Raw genomic sequence first — 18,850 nt, 5'->3', positions numbered from 1 at the left:
TTCTTGCCTGCCTCATGGTTTCCAAGCATGGGTGTCCTTGGCCATGAGGGCTGACCCACGATGGGGGTGCGTCACAGGCCTTGGCAGGGTTCTGGGCAGAGGAGGTGTGGGACCTTGTGGGCGAGGAGGAAAGGGGTCCTTGCAGAGCCCCAGAGCTGCTCCCGGCTGCCGCTCCTGACAAGCTGGAGCCCCTTGAAGCCACCTGGACTGCTGAGGTGGGAGCCCCTTGGCCTCTTATTTCTGCTCCTCCGCACCTTGCTCCCTGCCCTCCGTTGGTCTCAGCAAACACCTGTGTGTGGGCTCACACCCCCTACACCGTCCACACCACCACCCTTGGTGAGGGAAGGAAACAGCTGAAGTGACACGCCCGTGGCCTTGGAGGCAGAGACGGGTGACAGCAGAAACTCCTGTGCTGGGTGCTTCCGAGTACCAGGCAGAGACGACGAGGGAGGCTGGAAAGAGGGCTGCCAGTCTGTCACTCACCAGCTGTGGGGCCCTGGTGGGCAGACCCACAGCCCGTCTCATGGGGACGGGGGGTGACAGCCTCGTGGGTTTGTGTCAGCACAGTGCCTGGCCCACGGAGGGTGCTGAGTCGGTTGCTTTTATTAGCTGTGTAATCATGTGACCTAAACATTTGAAACAAATTGTGACTTGCGGCATATGCCAGGCCATCTCTGACTCTGCCTTCTGTAGTCTTCCACAGAAGGCAATACTGCTCGTTTTTTGAGGCTAAATCCGGCTGGTGAGATTGGGCAGTGGGCTCTGATACCTGGTGTCCTAGGTGAGGGGCGGCTGGAAGCAAGTGGTAAAGGTGCTTCTGGTCTGGCTTGGGGCCAGCTCCCCGCCACTCCTTTACTTCCTCCCACTGAGGTAGGCGCCCAGCTGTCTGGCAGGGCCCCTTGAGCATTCTTAAGATAGGAAGGAAGGACAAGGAAATGGCACCCGGGAGCTCTGGAGGGCTAACCAGCCCCCTGGGTCCAGGTGCTGGCTCCCCAGTTTCTGCAGCAGCCAGGCATGCCCTCCTACCCGCCCCCTGCCATGGGCTCACTAGAGGCTTCCGGAAGGTGTCCTCTGGAGGCAGCCTTGGTGAGGGTGGAGTGGCAGGAGCCCTGGTCTGGGAGTTGGGAGACCGCCTTCAGTTCTCAGCTTGGCATGAGTTTACCCGGCACTCCTGGGGCCCGGACTTACCTAGAAGTGTGAGGGCTCAGGTGGATAACCTGGGGCACTTCCTGGCTTGCCAAGGCCCTTTCACCCCCATCAGCCTCTTGGAGCCCTTCCGGAGGTCCTTCTGGGGCCCCAGAAACCAAGACTCGTCTGCAAACTGTCTCATCCATTCAAATCACTTGCTGCGCAGCTGCTATGTACGTGATGGGCTGCGTGGGGCCCCTGCTGCGGGGGCGGGGCATGCATTGTGGACTTGGCCTCACAGGCCCCTCTTCCTTCTAGGGTGCCACCTCTCCACGCAGCCTGGGTGCAGTGCAGTCCAGGCATCCCTTGCATGACCCACACTAAGCCAATTAAGATGTTTTCTCTTAAGAGACTCTTAAACAGTTGCAATGGCTTCATTCCCACTGGGAAGCTTTCCTGCTCCTGAGATCCCTGGAGCAGCCTCAGCGTCTCTCCTTCCAGCCCCGCTGCTTACCTTTTCCTTCCCTCCTGGGAGCTCCCACAGCTTGCCCATAGCTTCCTCTGCTGCTTGCTAGTGAGTGGATTCTACCCCCAGGAACCAGTGACCCTTAAAGAGGCTGGAAGAGAGAGGGCACCTGTGTTGAACACCTACCTGGGGCCAGTCTCTGGGCCTGGGGGCTGGTATTGACGCTGAACCCTCACCACAGGCCAAAGACACAGACATGTCTGCTCCCACTCAGTAGTAAGCAGGGGCCGGCATTTGTGCCCCCATCTGCGCAGACCACTATCCCTGGCTGGCCCCTCCTGCCCACTTTTGATTCCAAGAGAGCTTTTTTCTCCTATTCTCAGCAATAGTTTTTTAAGCCGACACAACAAAACTTTTTTAATTTAATAGTTTGATTCCAAATAATGAGTTAAATAATATAAATTACATATTGTAGAAGTTAAATATCACACATTAAAATCTCATAATTATTTTCCTTTTTCTATATAACTGAAATTTTACAAGTCTAAAATTTGTAAAGTTTCAGTAGGAAAACCAGTTTAATCACACCTCATCGTTAACGTCAATCAAAACTTACCTGCTTTGCTACGATATTTTGAGTCACAGCTTTGTTACTGATTTTGCAATCCACTTGTAGGCCCTTTGGGAGGCAGATGATTCTATTCAATATTTCTTTAGAATGAGTTGGTACTATTTTTTTTCTTTTATGAAAAGTTTGGCTATAATTCATATCACTTCTCTGATTATTCAATTTAAAAGGATGAAGTTCAGAATATATCATTTTATAGAAACTCAATTTAAAGAAATTAAGCATCAAATATAAATATGGTACAATTTTTTTTACAGTTCTCTTATTTTCAGTTTTAAAATATTACATCATAGATATACACCGTCATATCACTGTTTTCTACCTTTTTTGTGATACTTAAGTTTAAGTGCTCAATAAACACTATAGAATGAAGAGATGAGTTCATATATATTATATATTTGGCCTAGTGAATGAAATCCCTTTACTTCTCTCCTGCATCTAACTGGCCACCAGGTCCTCGTGCTGATTACTTTGTTATGAGTAGAAATGACTAGAAAGATGTAATATAGTCTCATTATCCATAACTTCCTATTCACATTTTAATAATAGCTAATTTGATATTTTTTTCAAATAGCTTTATTGGGATACACACATACAATTCCCCCATTTCAAGTGTACACGTTGTTAGAGCCTGTCCCCTCGAGGGACAGTGTTCTAGGCATTCACTTGTTCATTCATTCACCAAACAGTTACTGAGCACCTACTGTGTACCAGGGAGCAGGATGGAAGGCCCTGCCCATGCTGCCTGGTGGGCGTGGGAAAGTTCTCGCTGATACGACAGGAATCTTTACTGAGCACTTAACGTGTGCTGGGCAGAGCTACCAGTGAGTGGCTGTGTCCTCAGGGTGTCCCAGGGCTGGGGGATCTATCAGTAGTTACCAGTTGAGTTGAGTTAATCTGGAGCTAACATTACCCCAATCAACTTAGCACCTCTACGTGTGGGACAATTGGGACTCAGCGCCTGGCTGTACCCAGGAACCTCTTGGTCCCGTCATCCAGCAGTGACGAAAATCAAGGCCAACAGCAGAAGGGGTGAAGAGAAGGGTGGGTTGTGGGTTTCCCCTTTCTCAGCTTTGGGGTCCAAAGGCCATGTAGTCCAATGGCTCCAAAACCCCCAGTTCGCTGAAGAACCCTTGCCAGGAGGGCCTGGGACAATGCTGGGGATGGAACCGCAGGGCCATTCCTTCTGCTTTGTCGCAGAATGCACCTGCTTGCTAGCCAGCTCTTCCTGTGCCCCCCGGATCTGGGAGCCCTGGTGCCAGGCATCACGGAAGGCATTTCATTCGAGGGCAACCTTAGGCAAGTTGCTTGATTCCTGAGCACCTGTTTTTCCACCTGTAAAATGGCTATAACAACACCTCCTGCAAAAGGGGTTGTGAGGCCCAAATGAGAGCATGCCTAGCCCAGCACACAGGTGCTCAATAAAGTCAGCTGCATGCCAGGGCACATGTGGGCCTGCCCTAGGACACAGGTGACAGAGATTGGCCCTATTTGTTTTCACTGACCACCTCAACCCCAGAGGTGCCCCCTCCCTGGTTTCCCCAGACCGATTCCCTTCTCTCCCTCCAGCCAAACCCAGTCACCTGCCGTGAGCAGCTTTGGGCTGGCCCTGCCCCCAGGACCCTGTCCTTAGCCTGGCTTCCAAGGCTCTTCTCAGTGGTGCTACTTTGGGACAGCCGGGACTCCTACCCCCAGGCCTTTGCCTTTTCTGACCTCCCTTTGCTTTCAAGGTCAGCTCCAGGGCCACTCCTCCATGAAGCTTTCCCTGGTTGAGTGTCCCAGGCTGGTCATAATTCCTTCCTATGGCACTTTGTACCTTCTGGGTCACAACCCTTACCACTGGGGCCAGCAACTGCTTCCCCAAATAGAGGGCAAGGGTTTGTGGCCCATGGTGGCCCTCACGGTGAAGGCTGCAGTCCCACTGCCAGGCTCCTTTCTCTGGGATGGGAAAAGTAAAATTTTGAGAAGCTGAGACAGTTTCTCTCCTAGACAAGCCCTCAGCCTTACCTGGCGCTAGCTCACGCAGGTGGCTCCCGGGACCTGGCCACACTGTCTTCAGGCACCCACAGGGTCATGGCCAGCAAGAAGGTGGATTTAGAACAGAGTCTGGGGCCCAGGAACAACAGCTCAGGGCTGAGCCCCGTCCCCTGACACCTGCTCTTAAGCTTCCTTTCCCTCCTGCCTGCAGAACTTCCCACCCTTCCCCCTGGTCACCTCCTGCCCACTTCTCTGCCACGTCACCTTCTCTGGGAAGGTCTCCCTGATCTCCAGGGAGATCTGGATGTCCCTGTCCCCTCAACTAAAAATACCACACCTCACTGAGCCTACTGCATGCCCGCCTTTGGTGCTAACCACCGTAATCATGCCGTCTGACAACGATGGACGAAGTGGCAGTATTGTCATCCCCTTTCCCAGACAAGCCAACTGAGGCACAGAGAAGCTAAGATGCAGATCCAAGACCTGAACCTCAACTATTCTGCTGCTTTCAGAGCGAGAGGTGTGGGGAGTGTCCTGCTTGCTGCTGTGTCCCCCCCACCAGGTGTGGGGTCTGTCACACAGCAGGCTGGAGGCCCCTGGGAGGCTGGTCAGCAGGCACAGTCCCTTCCTGCTCAGCTCGCCCCCATCCCGAGCCTGCAGGCCCCACCTGGGACCAGAAGGTATGGCCCCACTCCCCATCCACTGCCGATCCCCAGAGCCGCCTGGACCCCAGCACCAGGGGAAAGGAGCAGCAGAAACAGGCTTCGCTGGGAGGTACCGTTCCTAGGCCGTCTGCAGCCACCAGGGCAGCCCAGGTGTGTCCAGTCACAGCCGTGCCCCTCCCAGGGGTGAGCAGCAGGTGAGGTAGATGAGCCGAGGCGCAGCCGCACTGCCTCCTGAGACGCCGAGGATTGAGCTGCAGCCCCTCCCCGCAGCTCCCGGGCACAGCTGCTTCAGATCCTGGACGGTGCATCCCAAATGGGGGACTGGGGAGGGGGGGCCGGCCCTGGGGGCCGTCTTGCTCCCAAAAGAGTCAGTCCGGGCGACTGGGGGAGTCAGCCCAGGAGGTTTCGGAGGCGTGGGGGGTGGAGGCTGGGCTCAGAGGTCTGGGCCCCCCGACCCCAGCTTCCTCCACGGCCCAGGCCAGGGTCAGCGGCACCACGCTGCCCACACTTCCCCATCCGGGGTGTGGCACCGGAAGTCCCGGTCATCCGTCCTGGGCCTGGCCTGGGCCTGATCAGCGGGGGAGGAGGGGCTGGCGCTCTGAGGCAGCGGAGGCGTTCCTGTACAGCAGGAACTGTATGGAGATCTGCAGGGGCCAATGTCAAGGCCAAAGCAAGCAGAGACGGTGGAACCTGGGGGCCCGCGGCTCTGTCTGGAGGCCTTTCAGCTCCCTTCCTCTCGCCGCCCCCAGGGCCCGAGGTCTCCAGCTGCAGCCCCTCCCCCGGGGCTCCCGGGCACTGCCGCCTCTGGGTTCCAGCTTTCCTTCCGCTGGCCTGGGTAGGCTGACTTCTTTCCCATCCCTGGAACATCCTCTTTGCCTTGCCTAACTTCTCCGCCAGGACAGTTTAAATGGCGCTTGCGGAGGCTGTGGTTGACCTCCAAACCAAGGCAGCCCCTGGTTACACACCCCGCAGGTCTTCGCAGTGCTCACTCCGCTGCAGCTACAGTGAGGCAACGATGGGTAAGAACACGGGTGCTGGCTGCCTCCCCCACTGAGCTGCAGGCCTCCCGGGGCAAGGGCCCTTCTGCTCTGGCTCCCAACTAGAGCTGGTCCTGAGTGTGGTGCCAGGCACCCAGGAGGTTCGACCCTTGGATGGATGGATGGATGGATGGATGATGGATGGATGATGGATGATGGATGGATGGATGATGGATGGATGATGGATGGATGGATGGATGATGGATGGATAGATGGATAGATGGATGGATGGATGGATGGATGATGGATGGATAGATGGATGGATGGATGGATGGATGATGGATGGATGATGGATGATGGATGATGGATGGATGATGGATGATGGATGGATGAATGGATGGATGATGGATGGATGGATGGATGATGGATGGGTGATGGATGGATGGATGGATGGATGATGGATGGATAGATGGATAGATGGATGGATGATGGATGATGGATGGATGATGGATGGATGATGGATGATGGATGGATGGATGGATGATGGATGGATGATGGATGATGGATGATGGATGGATGATGGATGATGGATGGATGAATGGATGGATGATGGATGGATGATGGATGATGGATGGGTGATGGATGGATGGATGGATGATGGATGGATGGATGGATGATGGATGGATGATGGATGATGGATGATGGATGGATGATGGATGATGGATGGATGAATGGATGGATGATGGATGGATGGATGGATGGATGGATGGATGATGGATGGATAGATGGATGGATGGATGATGGATGGATGATGGATGGATGGATGGATGGATGGATGATGGATGGATGATGGATGGATGGATGGATGGATGGATGATGGATGGATGATGGATGGATGATGGATGGATGGATGGATGATGGATGGATGATGGATGGATGATGGATGGATGGATGATGGATGGATGGATGAACAGATGGATAGATGGATGATGGATGGATGGATGGATAGAAGGATGGACACTGATGCCGTGTGCAGGCAGAGGCTGTCGCTGCCATGCCCCCTCATCCCCCACACCTACCCTGAGCACCCTGAAGGATATGATGGTGTCAAGCAGCAGGACTCCCAAGCTGCCCACAAGCCAGGGCAGGTGGTGCAGAAGGTAGCTGCCCTCACTCTGGCCCACCTCAGGGTTTTTGAGCAGCACACTAAGCCCGTACAGCGTGTTCCCCAGCATCACCAATGCGAACAGCAAGTAGGAGATGCCCTGGGTCGACTTCCGCAGGAACTAGAGGTGAGGGGTGTGAGGTCAGAGACTTCAAACAGGGCTCTTGTCACTCTGGATTATAATTGTCTGCGTGTCTGCTCCATCACACTGTATGCACTGTGCAGATTTTTCACTGTGCCCAGTGGCCAACATGGGCCTGGCACACAGATGGCCCCTTCCAGGGCCTCCCCACCATCCCCACCCTAGTAACCTCTCTGACCTCTTCTGCCACCCAGGTCGGCAGGAGACTGTGGCTGCACCACGCCTGCAGGCTTCACAATTCTCCAGCCCTTGCTGACCCACGTCGCTCAGCAAGCCTCCCGCACCCAATTCCCCACCTTCTCCTCCCCTCTCAGGCCTCTAAGCTCAACCCCTCGCTTCCACCTGACCTTCTATCTCTGAGACACACGTGGGTCCCATGTACCCTTCATGGCAGGCCCCCTCATGACCGTTTTCCAGAAGCAGAAACTGAAGCTTGGAGAACTGGATTAACTTTCCCAAGCCGACAGTGAGTCCGGACCCAGACCTTCTGCACCGCCCCTCCCCACCCCCCCCACACCCCGTGCTGCTCCTTAACCCAGAGGGCTGAGCGGCCAGGCTGGCTGCTCTTCCACTTGGCCCCGCCAGCCCCCGCCCCAGGCTCACGTTGGTTCGGATCTGAGGCAGCCTAGAAAGCAGGTAGAGCACGCTGGAGATGGAGCCGATGACGAAGCCGATGATCTCCTGCCGAGTGAAGGGCTGGGAGGGCAGAAGCAGGCACTCAGTGCCTCACAGGGGCCGGAGGTGTGGGCTGAGATCCCCAAGACCCTTCTGGAGGGCCTTCGAGCTGAGCCAGCCCCCCAGCACCCCCACCATCACACACCCACACCTCACCTTACTGGCCGGCTCCACAGACAGGAGCGTCCGAACCCGGAAGACCTCCCTCGGGGCAGCCACAGGGCCAGCGCTGCTCAGCAGCGGCGTGATACACACCATCGCCACGGTGAACAAGAGCACAGAATTGATAGGGGCAGACACTGGACGTGAGGCAGGAGGGAAGTCAAGGTTAAGTATCTGAGTGGCAACAGACAGACTAGGACTTGAGTCCTGGCCTTACCACATAGTGGCTGTGTGACCCTGAGCAAGCGCCTTGACCTTTGTGAGCTTTAATTCCTCATCTGTGGAGTGGGTTTAACAGTACCCCCTGCTCCTAGGGTTGTAAAAGTGAAACAATGAGGGCAGTAGCGTCATGAAGGGGGGCGTTATCCAAAGCGGAAATGCTAACGGACAACCCCACTCCCAAGTGCCTTGACCTGACCTCTGTGATTGCCCCTTCCGAACCCTCAAGGGCAGTGACGGCCTGTGTGCCTCGTCCTTGCTTCCTCAGCTCCAAGCCCAGGGCGGACCCAGAGCAGCAGCTGCAGCCATGTTTGCTGAGGTGATGGAACACCACGTGGTCCTGCCCGGATGTGCTCACTGCCTTCCAGCCTCTGTCTTGGCCAACCGGGCTCGGGCTTTCAGATGAGGCCCTAGGAGGCCTTTCTGAGGGTGTGTTTATCACCCAGCAGTGGGAAACCTGCTTCCTCCCAAGCTCCTGGCCCTGCCAGCTGCCCCTAGAGCACCCGACACAGAGGGACCACCATACTCACACAGGGAGGGGCGCTTCTTAAACTTGTAATGGAAGTACAGCGACAGCATGAGCAGGTCCGCCAAGACGTAATACACAGCCGTGTAGGTCTGCAGGAGAAGCAGGGGCCTGGGGCATCAGCTCTGGGTCCCGACACTGGGGACCACAGCCCAGCACCAGGGCAGTGTTCGGCCACAACCCAGCTGGTGACCCTGAGCAAGTTCATTTCACGTCTCTGAGCTTCTGCTTTCTCATCTGGAAAGCAGGGGCTCAGTTCCTACCTAGCAGGACTAGACATCAGCTGGGCAAAGGGCCTGGCTAAGTGCCTGGCCTGGGCAGATGGAAGAAACGGTGGCTAGGATTACTAATCAGGGTAAAACAGGATTCAGAAGTTAAGTGAGGGCTCTGGTTTGGCCTGATACAGGAGCAATTTAGATTCTACAATCTTGCTTGGGAAGACGACGGATTCCTGGTTGTGATTCCCAGCTCTGCACAGCCACAAATGATGGCACCTGGGCCTCCCAGGGGAAAACATTCCGCCGCCTCCACTGCCGCCGCCTCCTCCTCCTCCTCTTCCTCCTCCAGGACCCTACACCCTGAGAACTTAATCAGGATCATAGCATTTCACATGTCCAAGACTTCACTGATCCTCTGGTTGGATGCGCTCATTTTGCAGGTAGGGAAACCGAAGCCCAGAGAAGGGCACTGACTAGCCTACTGGCTCCCTGTACAGTGTGGGGCCCTCACGAGATGGAATGATGTGTCCGTTATGGAGCCTGGGCCTCTTCTGCTGGCTGCCCCGAGGCCTCTGCCATAGCTGTCCTCAGGCAACCCACTCAGCCCGGGGGCCGGCCTACCTGCAGGGGCAGCTGGTCAGCAAGGAAGGAGCCGATGAGGTTGCAGGAGTCTCCGCCAATCCAGCCCAGGAGGAACCACAGAGACAGGGCCTGGTCCATGTTGCCCGCTTTGCAGGCCTTGATGTACTGGCTGTGGACAAGGAGGAAGAGATGCCCAGAGAGAGGCTAAGGGCTGTGATGCCGCCTCGGAGCGTCAAGGAGGGAACAGGCCCTGGACGGGACAGCCATGGGAACCACCTGGGAGGCAGTCCTTCCTAAAGTCCTTCCTGCATGAGCCTGTCTTGACCCTCTGGGGACTCTTGCAAGGACGAATCCCTTGCAACCCAGGATCTCTAAGAGATGTGCATCTTCCCAGAGATCCATAGCATTATTCAGATTCTGCTCCATAGCACCCTGGGGTCTCCCAGTGGGGACCTGGGATTTTTACAGGGCCCTGAAGTTTTGTGTCAGGCCCTGAGAATCACTCTATAGAGACCGTGGAATCTTTCTTCTGTGGAGAGGATGGGGGTTTGACAGAATGGTAGCAGTGGCCACAAGGCTAAGGCCAGAGCGCTGCCCTGTCTCCAGGAGGGGTGGGTGATAAGTGGGCCAATGCGCTGAACCACAGCCTGTTATCTTCGAAGGGCAAGAGGAAGGGTGGGCTGTGGCCCCTGCAGCTCTCTTTCAAAAGCCGGTGGCCTCTGGTGCCCTGGTTGCCTTTCCAAAGGTCCTCCTTGGTCCTCTGGCCAGGTCTCAAGGGACCTAATGCTGACAAGAGCTAAGGGGGCCTCAGGCATGGTTCTGAGCCCTTCATGTGCATCGGCTCACTCAGTGCTCACAGCCCCCCATAAGTCAAGTCTATCTGACTATTTGATGATCCTCCTCACTGGGCACCAAGCGAGTTGTGTCAGGATTCAAACCCAGACCCTGGGGCTCCAGTCTTGCTCTTAACCATTACACAACTGCCATTTACTGTTTAAGTGTCTTTTTAATTATCTGCATGTATTTAAATAAGTAAAAGGTAACTCAATGGCACCTCATCGCCCCCATCACCCAAACCGGAAACTGAGAGAGCTGGGCATGGCCCTGTTCTCCCTGCAGCCATCCTTCCAACTCTATCACGATTGAGCCCCACTCCGCCCGCCTCTATGGGTCTCCCAGCCACGCCCTGTTCCCCTCCAATCTGCCCTCCCCGTCAAGGATCTTTCTAAAACCCCAGTCTTGCCAAAACCTTTTAGCGCCTTCCACTGGTCCTCAGCGGGGACCCACGCCCTTACTCTGTCCCACCCCCTCCATCAGCACTGCTGCTCCCTGTGCCAAGAACTCCACCCACCCCTGGCCAGCCCATGCCCTCCTCGTCTTCCATGACTCAGGAAATACCAGTTCCTCCCAGGGCCTTCCGAGCCTGCCAACATCTTCTACTTCCTCCTTTGTAACCCAGCATCCCCGTCCCTGCTGGACTCAAGCTTCCTGAGGGCAGGGAGAGTGCCCAGCACAGGTCGGGCACTGAGAAGGCCCTTAAGGTTTATCCCATGACCCCTGAAGGTCCTTCTAGGACACTGTGACTTGATGTGCTTCTACAAATGGCAGGGCAAGTGATTCTGTCAGAGCCAGGAAAGGCCAAGTCCTAAGGAGGGGCAGGAAGGTGGCTGCCCTCCCTGGGGTCCCTCGGCGCTCTCTCCCGGGCCTCTGCCCCCTGCACTGGTTCATCAGCCAGGCTCAGGCAGGGCCAGCATTCTGCTGCAGCCCGAGCCAGCTCCTCAGGTGGCCCTGGAGAAGCGCTCACCCCGGGACAAGGTTTAGCTTTCCCTTGGCCTCCATCCATCACCCAAGCCTGTCAGCCAGCCTCCTACAGGCCTCTCCAGTGCCCCAGGTCATCACTGCTTGCTGGGCGGCTTGTACAGCCTCCAAACTCTCCTTGTCCCTCCAGGCCTTCTTCCCTGGGACTCCCAGATTGGTTTCTAGAGGGAACCAGAATGGAAGTTCTGCAGTGGCAAGGGCAGCATACTTAGTCTCCTTGCACTATGCCTTGTACAGCACCGGGGACAAGGTGACCCAGTAAAAATGCCAAGCCCTCAACAGTCTGCTAGGACAATTCAGTGGAGGAAGGATAGTCTATTTAACACAAGGTACCAGGACAACTGGATATCCCCGTGTGAAAGAATGAGCTTAGACCCCTACCTTAAACCATATAGAAAATATAAAACTCAAGCTAGATCAAAGACCTAAATGTAACAGCCAATCTGTGATACTGTGATTTATATTCGGAAATATATATTCAATCTTCTTCCCTATTCCTGGCACAGAGCTCCTAAAAACCTTGGAATTTCCTAAGAGACCAGAGCAGTAAAGGCGCCTTCTGTTATGTTAGTGAGGCAACTTTCGGAAAGACTCTAGGTCACCTACGGATCGGGGCTGCTTGCCAGTACGTGATTAGAGGGTTGAAACTTTCTGTTCCCTCTAGGAGGAGACAGGGGCTAGAGGTTGAGTTCAGTCATCAAGGGCCAATGATTTCAATAATCATGCATGTGTAATGAAGTCTCCATAATAACCCAGAAGAGCAGGTCTGGAGAACTGAGTTGATGAACACGTGGAGACACTGGGAGAATAGTGTGCTCAGAGGGCAGGGAAGCTCTGTGCCCCTTCCCTGTAACTTGCTTGCCCTCTGCATCTCTCCCACCTGGCTGTTCCTGAGTTATAGCCTTTTATAACAAACCAGTGATCTAGTAAGTAAAATGTTTCCTGAGTTCTGTGAGATGCTCTAGCAAATTTGTCACACCCAGGGAGGAGCTGTTGAAAACTGACATGTATAGATCAGAAGCATAGGTGACAACCTGGACTTATAATCGGCATCTGAAGGGGTCGGGGAGCAGTCTTTTGAGACAGCCCTTAAGCTGTGGGATTTGATACAGTCTCCAGGTAGACAGTGTCAGAACTGAGTTAACTGGTGGTGTGGGGGAAAAAACACACATCGGATAAATCTATAAACCTCTTAGAACAAAAGACAACCCACAGAATGGGAGAAAATACTTGCAAATAATTTATCTGATAGGTATTGTGTCTAGAATATATAAAGAACTCTTAAAACTCAACAAAGTTTTAAGACAAATAATACAACTGAAAAACGGCAAAGGATCTGAATAGATCTCTTTCCAAAGAAGATACACAAATGGCCAATGATCACATGAAACGCTGCTTAGCATCACTAGCCATCAGGGAAATATAAATCAAAACTATGAGATAACACTGTGAACCCACTATAATGGCTATAAAACAAAAACGGTAGAAAATGTATGTTGATAAAGATTTGGAGAAATTGGAACCTTCATACACTACTGCTAGTGGAAATATAAAATGGTGCAACTGCTTTGAAAAGTCTGGCAATTTCTAAAAAAAGTTAAACATTGAGTTACCATATGACCCAGCAATCCCACTACTTGGGTATATAGTTAAGAGAAGTAAAAACATGTGTCCCTGAGAAAACTTGTACATGAAGGTTCACAGCAGCCTTAATTGTAACAGTTCAGTGAATAAACCAAAGGCAGTATTATCCTAAAATGGAATATTGCTGGGACATGTAACGGAAGTACTGACATGTGCGACAACATGGATGAGCTTTGACGCCATTACGTTAAGTGAAAGAAGCAATTCTTTCATATCCTATATGATTCCATTTGTATGAATGTTCAGAAAAGGCAAATCTATAGAGACAGGAAGCAGATGGATGGTGGTTGCCAGGAGCTAGGAGGCTGAGGGAGAAATGAGAAATGACTCATTTCTCTCGGTCTTTCTTTTTAGGCAGATGAAGACAGTCTAAAATGGACTGGTGATGATTACACAACTCTAGATATCCTAAAGCCGTTGAATTATACATTTAAGTGGGCTAATTGTATGGCAATATGAATTATCTCTCAATAAAGCTATTTTTTTTAAAGTAAATCCTTTAAAAAATTAAAGATAACACCTTATCTTTCTCCCTCATTATAAAGAATAAGTTTCCCAACGGTGAAGAATGCTCTTATATTACAGGGCCCTTGATGACCTCTTTGACCTCACCTCGTCCTGTCCCCCTGACCCTCATACACTCTGTCCAGCCATGGCATCGTTCATACATTGTGTGAAGGCCCTGAGCTGGGTGCTTTATACATACTCCGTCATGCCAGCCTATGAGGTAGGGGACAATATTCCCATTTGACAGATGAGGAAACTGAGGCACAGAGCAGTGAAATGACTTGCCCAGGGAAGTGTGCCTTTGTTCCCCAATGACAGCAGTGGCCACATTATTTTGTAATCGCTGCCTGTAGCCACCACCAGACTGTCAACATGACAGAAGCTGTATTTGGTACATCCCAACCCTCACACTCTACTGCCTCCTCTCACTAGCTGTGCAACCTAGAGCAAGTTACTAAACTTCTCTGGGTTTCTGTTTCCTTGTAAAGTAGACATAGTAATTGTACATGTCTCACAGGGTTGTATGAGGACTAAATGAGGTAAAAACAGGTCAAGTGCTTAGAAATGAGCCAGGAACATAGTAGACATTCAATGAACAGTAGCAAATATTATTATCTTGTGTGTGTCAGTATTGCCCAGCACAAGGTGGGGCCTAGGTCGGGGCTCGGCCAGGGAGAAGGGGAGGACCCTCTATGTGGGCTGGGAGTCAGTAAGTCTCAGTGGAGGAGGGAGCACACTTGGCCTTGAGTCTGGAGAGGCGCTGGGCCAACCAGGCAGCCCCTCCTCTGAGCAATCCCCAGAGCCATTGCCCCACCTCTGAAACCCTGCCCTGAGCACCACCCAGCAACGCCCCCCTCCAGGACTCACGGGAAGGTGGCCGCAGCAAAGCAGAGAATGGAGATCAAGCCCAGCCCCACGCTGGCCTCATCCCAGCCATCCTGGGCACATTCGCCAAACACATCCCATATCCACTGGAGGGAACCATTGGGGCAGGTGGAGAAGTCGCCAGAGCTCAGTTTCTTCCAGATCATGGCTGCTGCAGGAGGAAGAGGAAGAGAAAGGTTGCTACAGGGAAAAAGAGGGGGGAAGGGGGGACGTTCAGCCCTGGGAAGTCTGGATCTTAGTCATGTCCCCCCAACCTAAGCTCGTCCCCAGCCTTATCATCCATTTCTGACCAAGCCCCTCAGCCAGACTGCTCAACCAGCTCCGGGCCCAGAGCTCAAAGAGATTTATGGTCAGGGCCGAGTACGATCTAATCACAGCTTTACCACTTTCTGGGCAAGCGACTCAACCCCTCTATGCCACAGTTTCCTCATCTGTAAACACAGTGCCTCCCTCTTAGCTGTCCTGAGGATTACGTGAGCTCGTACATCTAGGGCAAGAACTCAGTCCTCAAACAATGGTGCTTTGTTTTAACTCGTGAACATTTGTATTCTTTCCAATCTTTTGTTATACTTCATGAGGTTCTGCTGAGACCAGGCCCGCTAAGTACATCACCTGATTTTAAGGAGCGTGGCCCCTAACATCGGTCCGATGAGGCAAGTGGAGAGTGAGGACCGGGTGAGCCCCGGGGCTGCACAGGTGGCTGGGACTCAAGCTTGCATGTGTGGGACACCAGCTGGCAAGGAGTCCAGAGCCACTCCCCCGTTCTCGCAACAACAGCCAGAAGATGATGGCAGAGGCAGGCAGGGAAGGCCCCTCCAGGTGCCCAGGCACCCTGCACAGGGACCAGAGCAGTCCCGACTTGTGCGGCAGCCCCGGAGAAGGGTGACAAAGCGGAGCGGCCGGCTGGTGCCGTCTCCACCGGGAGACTCATCATAGCTTCTCATTTCTGAGCTCTTGGCCAGCTCTGTGCTAAGCACCATGCAGGCGGCGTTTACCCATTTTGTCCTTACATTAACTCTACGAAGTGGGGGCTGCTGATATGTCAGGGGAACCAGGAAAGTGACTTGCCTACAGCCAGGAAGCAGCAGAGCTGGGAGTCAAGGTGAGGACCGGGGCACAAACCCCTGCTCACAGCCCTGCCAGGCTGCCCGGGTGCTTCTGTTCCGGACATGGCAGACTCCTTCTGTGGTCTGGCATGGCTGCTCAGCTTCTTGAGCAGCCAGCAGGTGGGCTTCCCCTTTTCTCGCTGCACTCAGGGGGGCTTTCCTGGGTTGAGGCTCTCTCCAGCCACCTTCAGTTCCTCCTCCTGGCAGGAGCTCCATAAAGCAGCGCCCTGCGCTACAGACTGAAGATTTGTATGCCCCCGAAGTCCATCTGCTGAAACTTGACCCCCGGTGTGTGGTTTGGGAAGTGGGGCCTTTGGGAAGTGCTTGGGCTGGGAGGACGGAGCCCTCATAAGTGGCATTGGTGCTCTTAACAAAGAGACCCACAGAGCTCCCCTGCCCCTCTGCCATGTGAGGATACAGTGAAAAGACAGTCAGCTATGAACAAGGAGGTATATCTCACCAGACAGTGAACCTCCCCCTGCCTTGACCTTGGACTTCCAGGCCTCCAGAGCTGTGACAGAGAAATTGTGGTTTATACGCCACCCAGTCTATGGTGTTTTGTTAAGCAGCCCTAATGGACTAAGTCACTCTGATTGGACCCGTGGAACTGCTGAGATCGCAGCAACCTGGGAGCTTCAGGGACGGAAAGGAAGCGACTCAGCTTGTTTGGTCAGGGAACTCCAAACTCTCAGCCCTAACGTGACCAGCCGAGGGCAGAGACCCAGAGCTGGGGTCAGGGCGCCCCAGGTCACTGTCTGCCTGCTTCACTGAAGTATCTCCAGGGCCTGGTAAGAGTGGCTGAATTCCTATATCCTAGCAACCCATCTTGATGACTTTCAGCAGAGCTGATGTTGGAACCTTTTATCTGATGTCCTGCTAGCAGTACCTGTAAGGCCACCCCAGGTCAACAGTCCAGGTAAGAACTGTATCTCTGCAATGCTAAAGGCATTTCAAATCAAGTCCTTTTGTCCACCAGATCACCCCCAGTTGCACTGCTTCCCCCACCCTCCCTATGGATTCTGAACGTGCCACTGTGGTTCATCATATTATCACATTGCCATTCTTGTAGCTTCCCTGTGAGGTGGGGGATACTGTCCCCATTTTACAGATAAGGTTGCATGGCCTTGAGCAAGCGAGTAACCTGAGTCTGTGTGTAAATTGAGGATAATGACACTCTTTGAGGTTGTGTGCAGATGAAATGCACATAAGCTCTTAGCCCAGAGCCTGACACAGTGCATGGCGGTGCCCCTTTTGAGGAGAAGTCCAGTAGTGCAACCACCCTGAGGCCATTCTCTCACTCCCTCTTTTCATCAGGTTAGGGAGGACAGGGGGATACATGCCAGACGAGAGGAGGGGTGTCTGCAGGAAATTACTTTGGATCACGGGGTCTAGGGCGTTGGGTGATGGTTCCGTCCTTGCAAAGGACACTCAGAAACACAGCTGAGCCCTGAACCGAAGGGGACTTCCTCTGAGGGCCACTGGGCAGCTCAAGGAGGCAGCCAGCCTGGGCCCCAGGCCCAGCTTTGCGAATGGGCTCACCACCTGGTCAAACAGCACAGAGCGAATGGATGTCTAGAGTTGCCACAAAGCTTGACCATATGCGTGGGTGTGACAAGGACCACAGCAGGGAGGATACATGTTCAACATTCAGGATCAGTGCCCTGGACTGGGGATCAGGGACCTGGGTTTAAGAAGCAACCCCAGCTGATTCTGGTATACATGGCCACACTTTGAGAAAGGCTGTGCTGGAGAAGGAATCTCCTGTCACACCCAAGCGCCTCTCGCGGATCCCAAGCTGAGTCAGGGAGACGCTTCCAATGAACCTGGTCAAATGTCCACCTTTGCCTACCAGGTTGAGTTCAAATGCCTAGAGGCAAAGCCCGCATGTATTTTAAGAAAGGCCCTTCCCACCTCATCTCCTGCCCCTTTCCCAGAGCTGCAAAAAATCATTCTCAGGCCTCCAGGCTCGGCACATGCTGTCGCTTCCTCTAGGACGTCCTCCTCCTGGAGGGCCTGGAAAAGAGACACTAACGCCCAGTTCTAAACTGCCCTCTCAGAGAGGCCTCACAAGAGCTGGCTCCGCAACACCTGTCACCTCTTCTGCTCCCTCTGTTCACACACCTGAAGCACAGGTATCACTGTCCTCAGCCACCACTGTTCCTCACACCCACTCTTCTCCCTGCACTGTAGCGGTGAACTTATTCTCAGGGCCTGTACACACCAGCTGCACAGCTAAAGTTCTGAAAGCATTCGGTGAGAGACAGAGAAAGGGTTGGGGTGGGGGGTGGGGGAGAGAAAGGGAGCAAGAGAGAAAGAGAGACAGAGAAAGTAAAGAAAGAAGAAAGATCTAGTTGTGAGCTAGAGTGGCCTAGGGTTGAGGACAAAGCACTCTGGAACTGACCTGCCTACTGCCTACAAGTGTGGCACTCCTGGGCGAGTGACTGAGCCTAGGCTTCCAATCTGTACAATGGGGGAATAATGCAAGTATCCACCTTCTAAACTGACTGCAGAGAATCTAGGCTAAGCTATTAGAATGGTACCTGCCACAGATTAAACACTCAGTACTGTTCTGGCTGTAGTCCAACCCGGCGTCTCGGGCACACAGCAACCTTCACTAAGTGTTGAATGGACAAGACCGTGCCAGTCCTTACATTTCCAACCCAGCCTCTCCATGTACATACCCAAAACTTGTCCTAGGCATGGGGTAGGGAGGGGGCAATACCGGCTCTCTGCAGACCTGGCAAGTACTTAGAGAGGAGGAGCGTCCCAGCTCGTGGATACCACCCACTCCTGGCCACCTGGTGACTCGGCCAAGCGCGGGGCCGCCTGTTTGGCGGGCGTAATGACAGGGCAGCCGCTGGGGTCAGCGCTCAGTCACCCTGTGGTCCCCTCCCTTGGCCCGCCCAGGGAAAAACAAGGCAGTGGGAAGCGATGGGGCCCGTCAGCCGGAATCAGGAGGTGAAAAGAGGACCCAGAGCCCAATCTCTGCCCAGGCTGGTCCTAGAGGTCATGCTGATCGCCCCTGAGGAGTGGGACGACGATGACACGGGCTCCCGAGGACCACACAATCCTGACCCAGAGCCTCGCCCAAGATCTCGCGCCCCATGAAGGGGAAGGAGCCCCAGCACGGTCCGGGGGCTGGAGAAGTGTACTGGAACGATGTGGTAAGGAAGCCCCAGAGTCTCGACGCACAGCCTTCAGGTTTGCCCCCAGCCTCAAATCAGACTCACCACGTCAGTAGCCACCGCCGGATCCAGCTTCTCGGTTCTGTCTCCAAAGCCTGAGTCAGCTGACCCGAAGCCCCGCCCCGCCCCGCCCCGCCGGGGAGCCGGCGGTCCCGCCTCCTGCGCCGCGCACTTG

At 53.9% G+C, this 18,850-nt stretch overlaps 1 protein-coding gene across 2 annotated transcripts; it reads right to left on the bottom strand.

Annotated features, from left to right (window-relative positions):
• Positions 1-417: 417 nt before the first annotated feature.
• SLC66A1 (solute carrier family 66 member 1) lies at positions 418-18,839 on the bottom strand. Of its 2 annotated transcripts, XR_008996911.1 has the most exons (10): positions 18,721-18,839; positions 14,367-14,535; positions 9,570-9,699; positions 8,735-8,822; positions 7,980-8,122; positions 7,752-7,844; positions 6,930-7,127; positions 2,211-5,496; positions 1,643-1,745; positions 418-1,188 (listed from the first exon to the last, which is right to left on the bottom strand). XR_008996911.1 is itself a non-coding variant. In XM_057499794.1 (8 exons), exons 2-8 carry the CDS (start codon positions 14,528-14,530, stop codon positions 5,437-5,439), a joined length of 876 nt encoding a protein of 291 aa, XP_057355777.1. In that variant the 5' UTR covers positions 14,531-14,535; positions 18,721-18,839; the 3' UTR covers positions 2,003-5,436. The 2 variants fall into 2 exon arrangements, 1 of the variants encoding a protein (XP_057355777.1); XM_057499794.1 differs by lacking the exons at positions 418-1,188; positions 1,643-1,745 and having other exon boundaries at positions 2,003-5,496.
• Positions 18,840-18,850: the final 11 nt, after the last annotated feature.

The sequence above is a fragment of the Manis pentadactyla genome, chromosome 4 (genome assembly GCF_030020395.1).
Source record: "Manis pentadactyla isolate mManPen7 chromosome 4, mManPen7.hap1, whole genome shotgun sequence".
NCBI classification, from domain to species: domain Eukaryota; kingdom Metazoa; phylum Chordata; class Mammalia; order Pholidota; family Manidae; genus Manis; species Manis pentadactyla.
The sequence above is the reverse complement of the archived record's forward strand: the minus strand, read 5'-3'. Positions and strand labels throughout refer to the sequence as shown.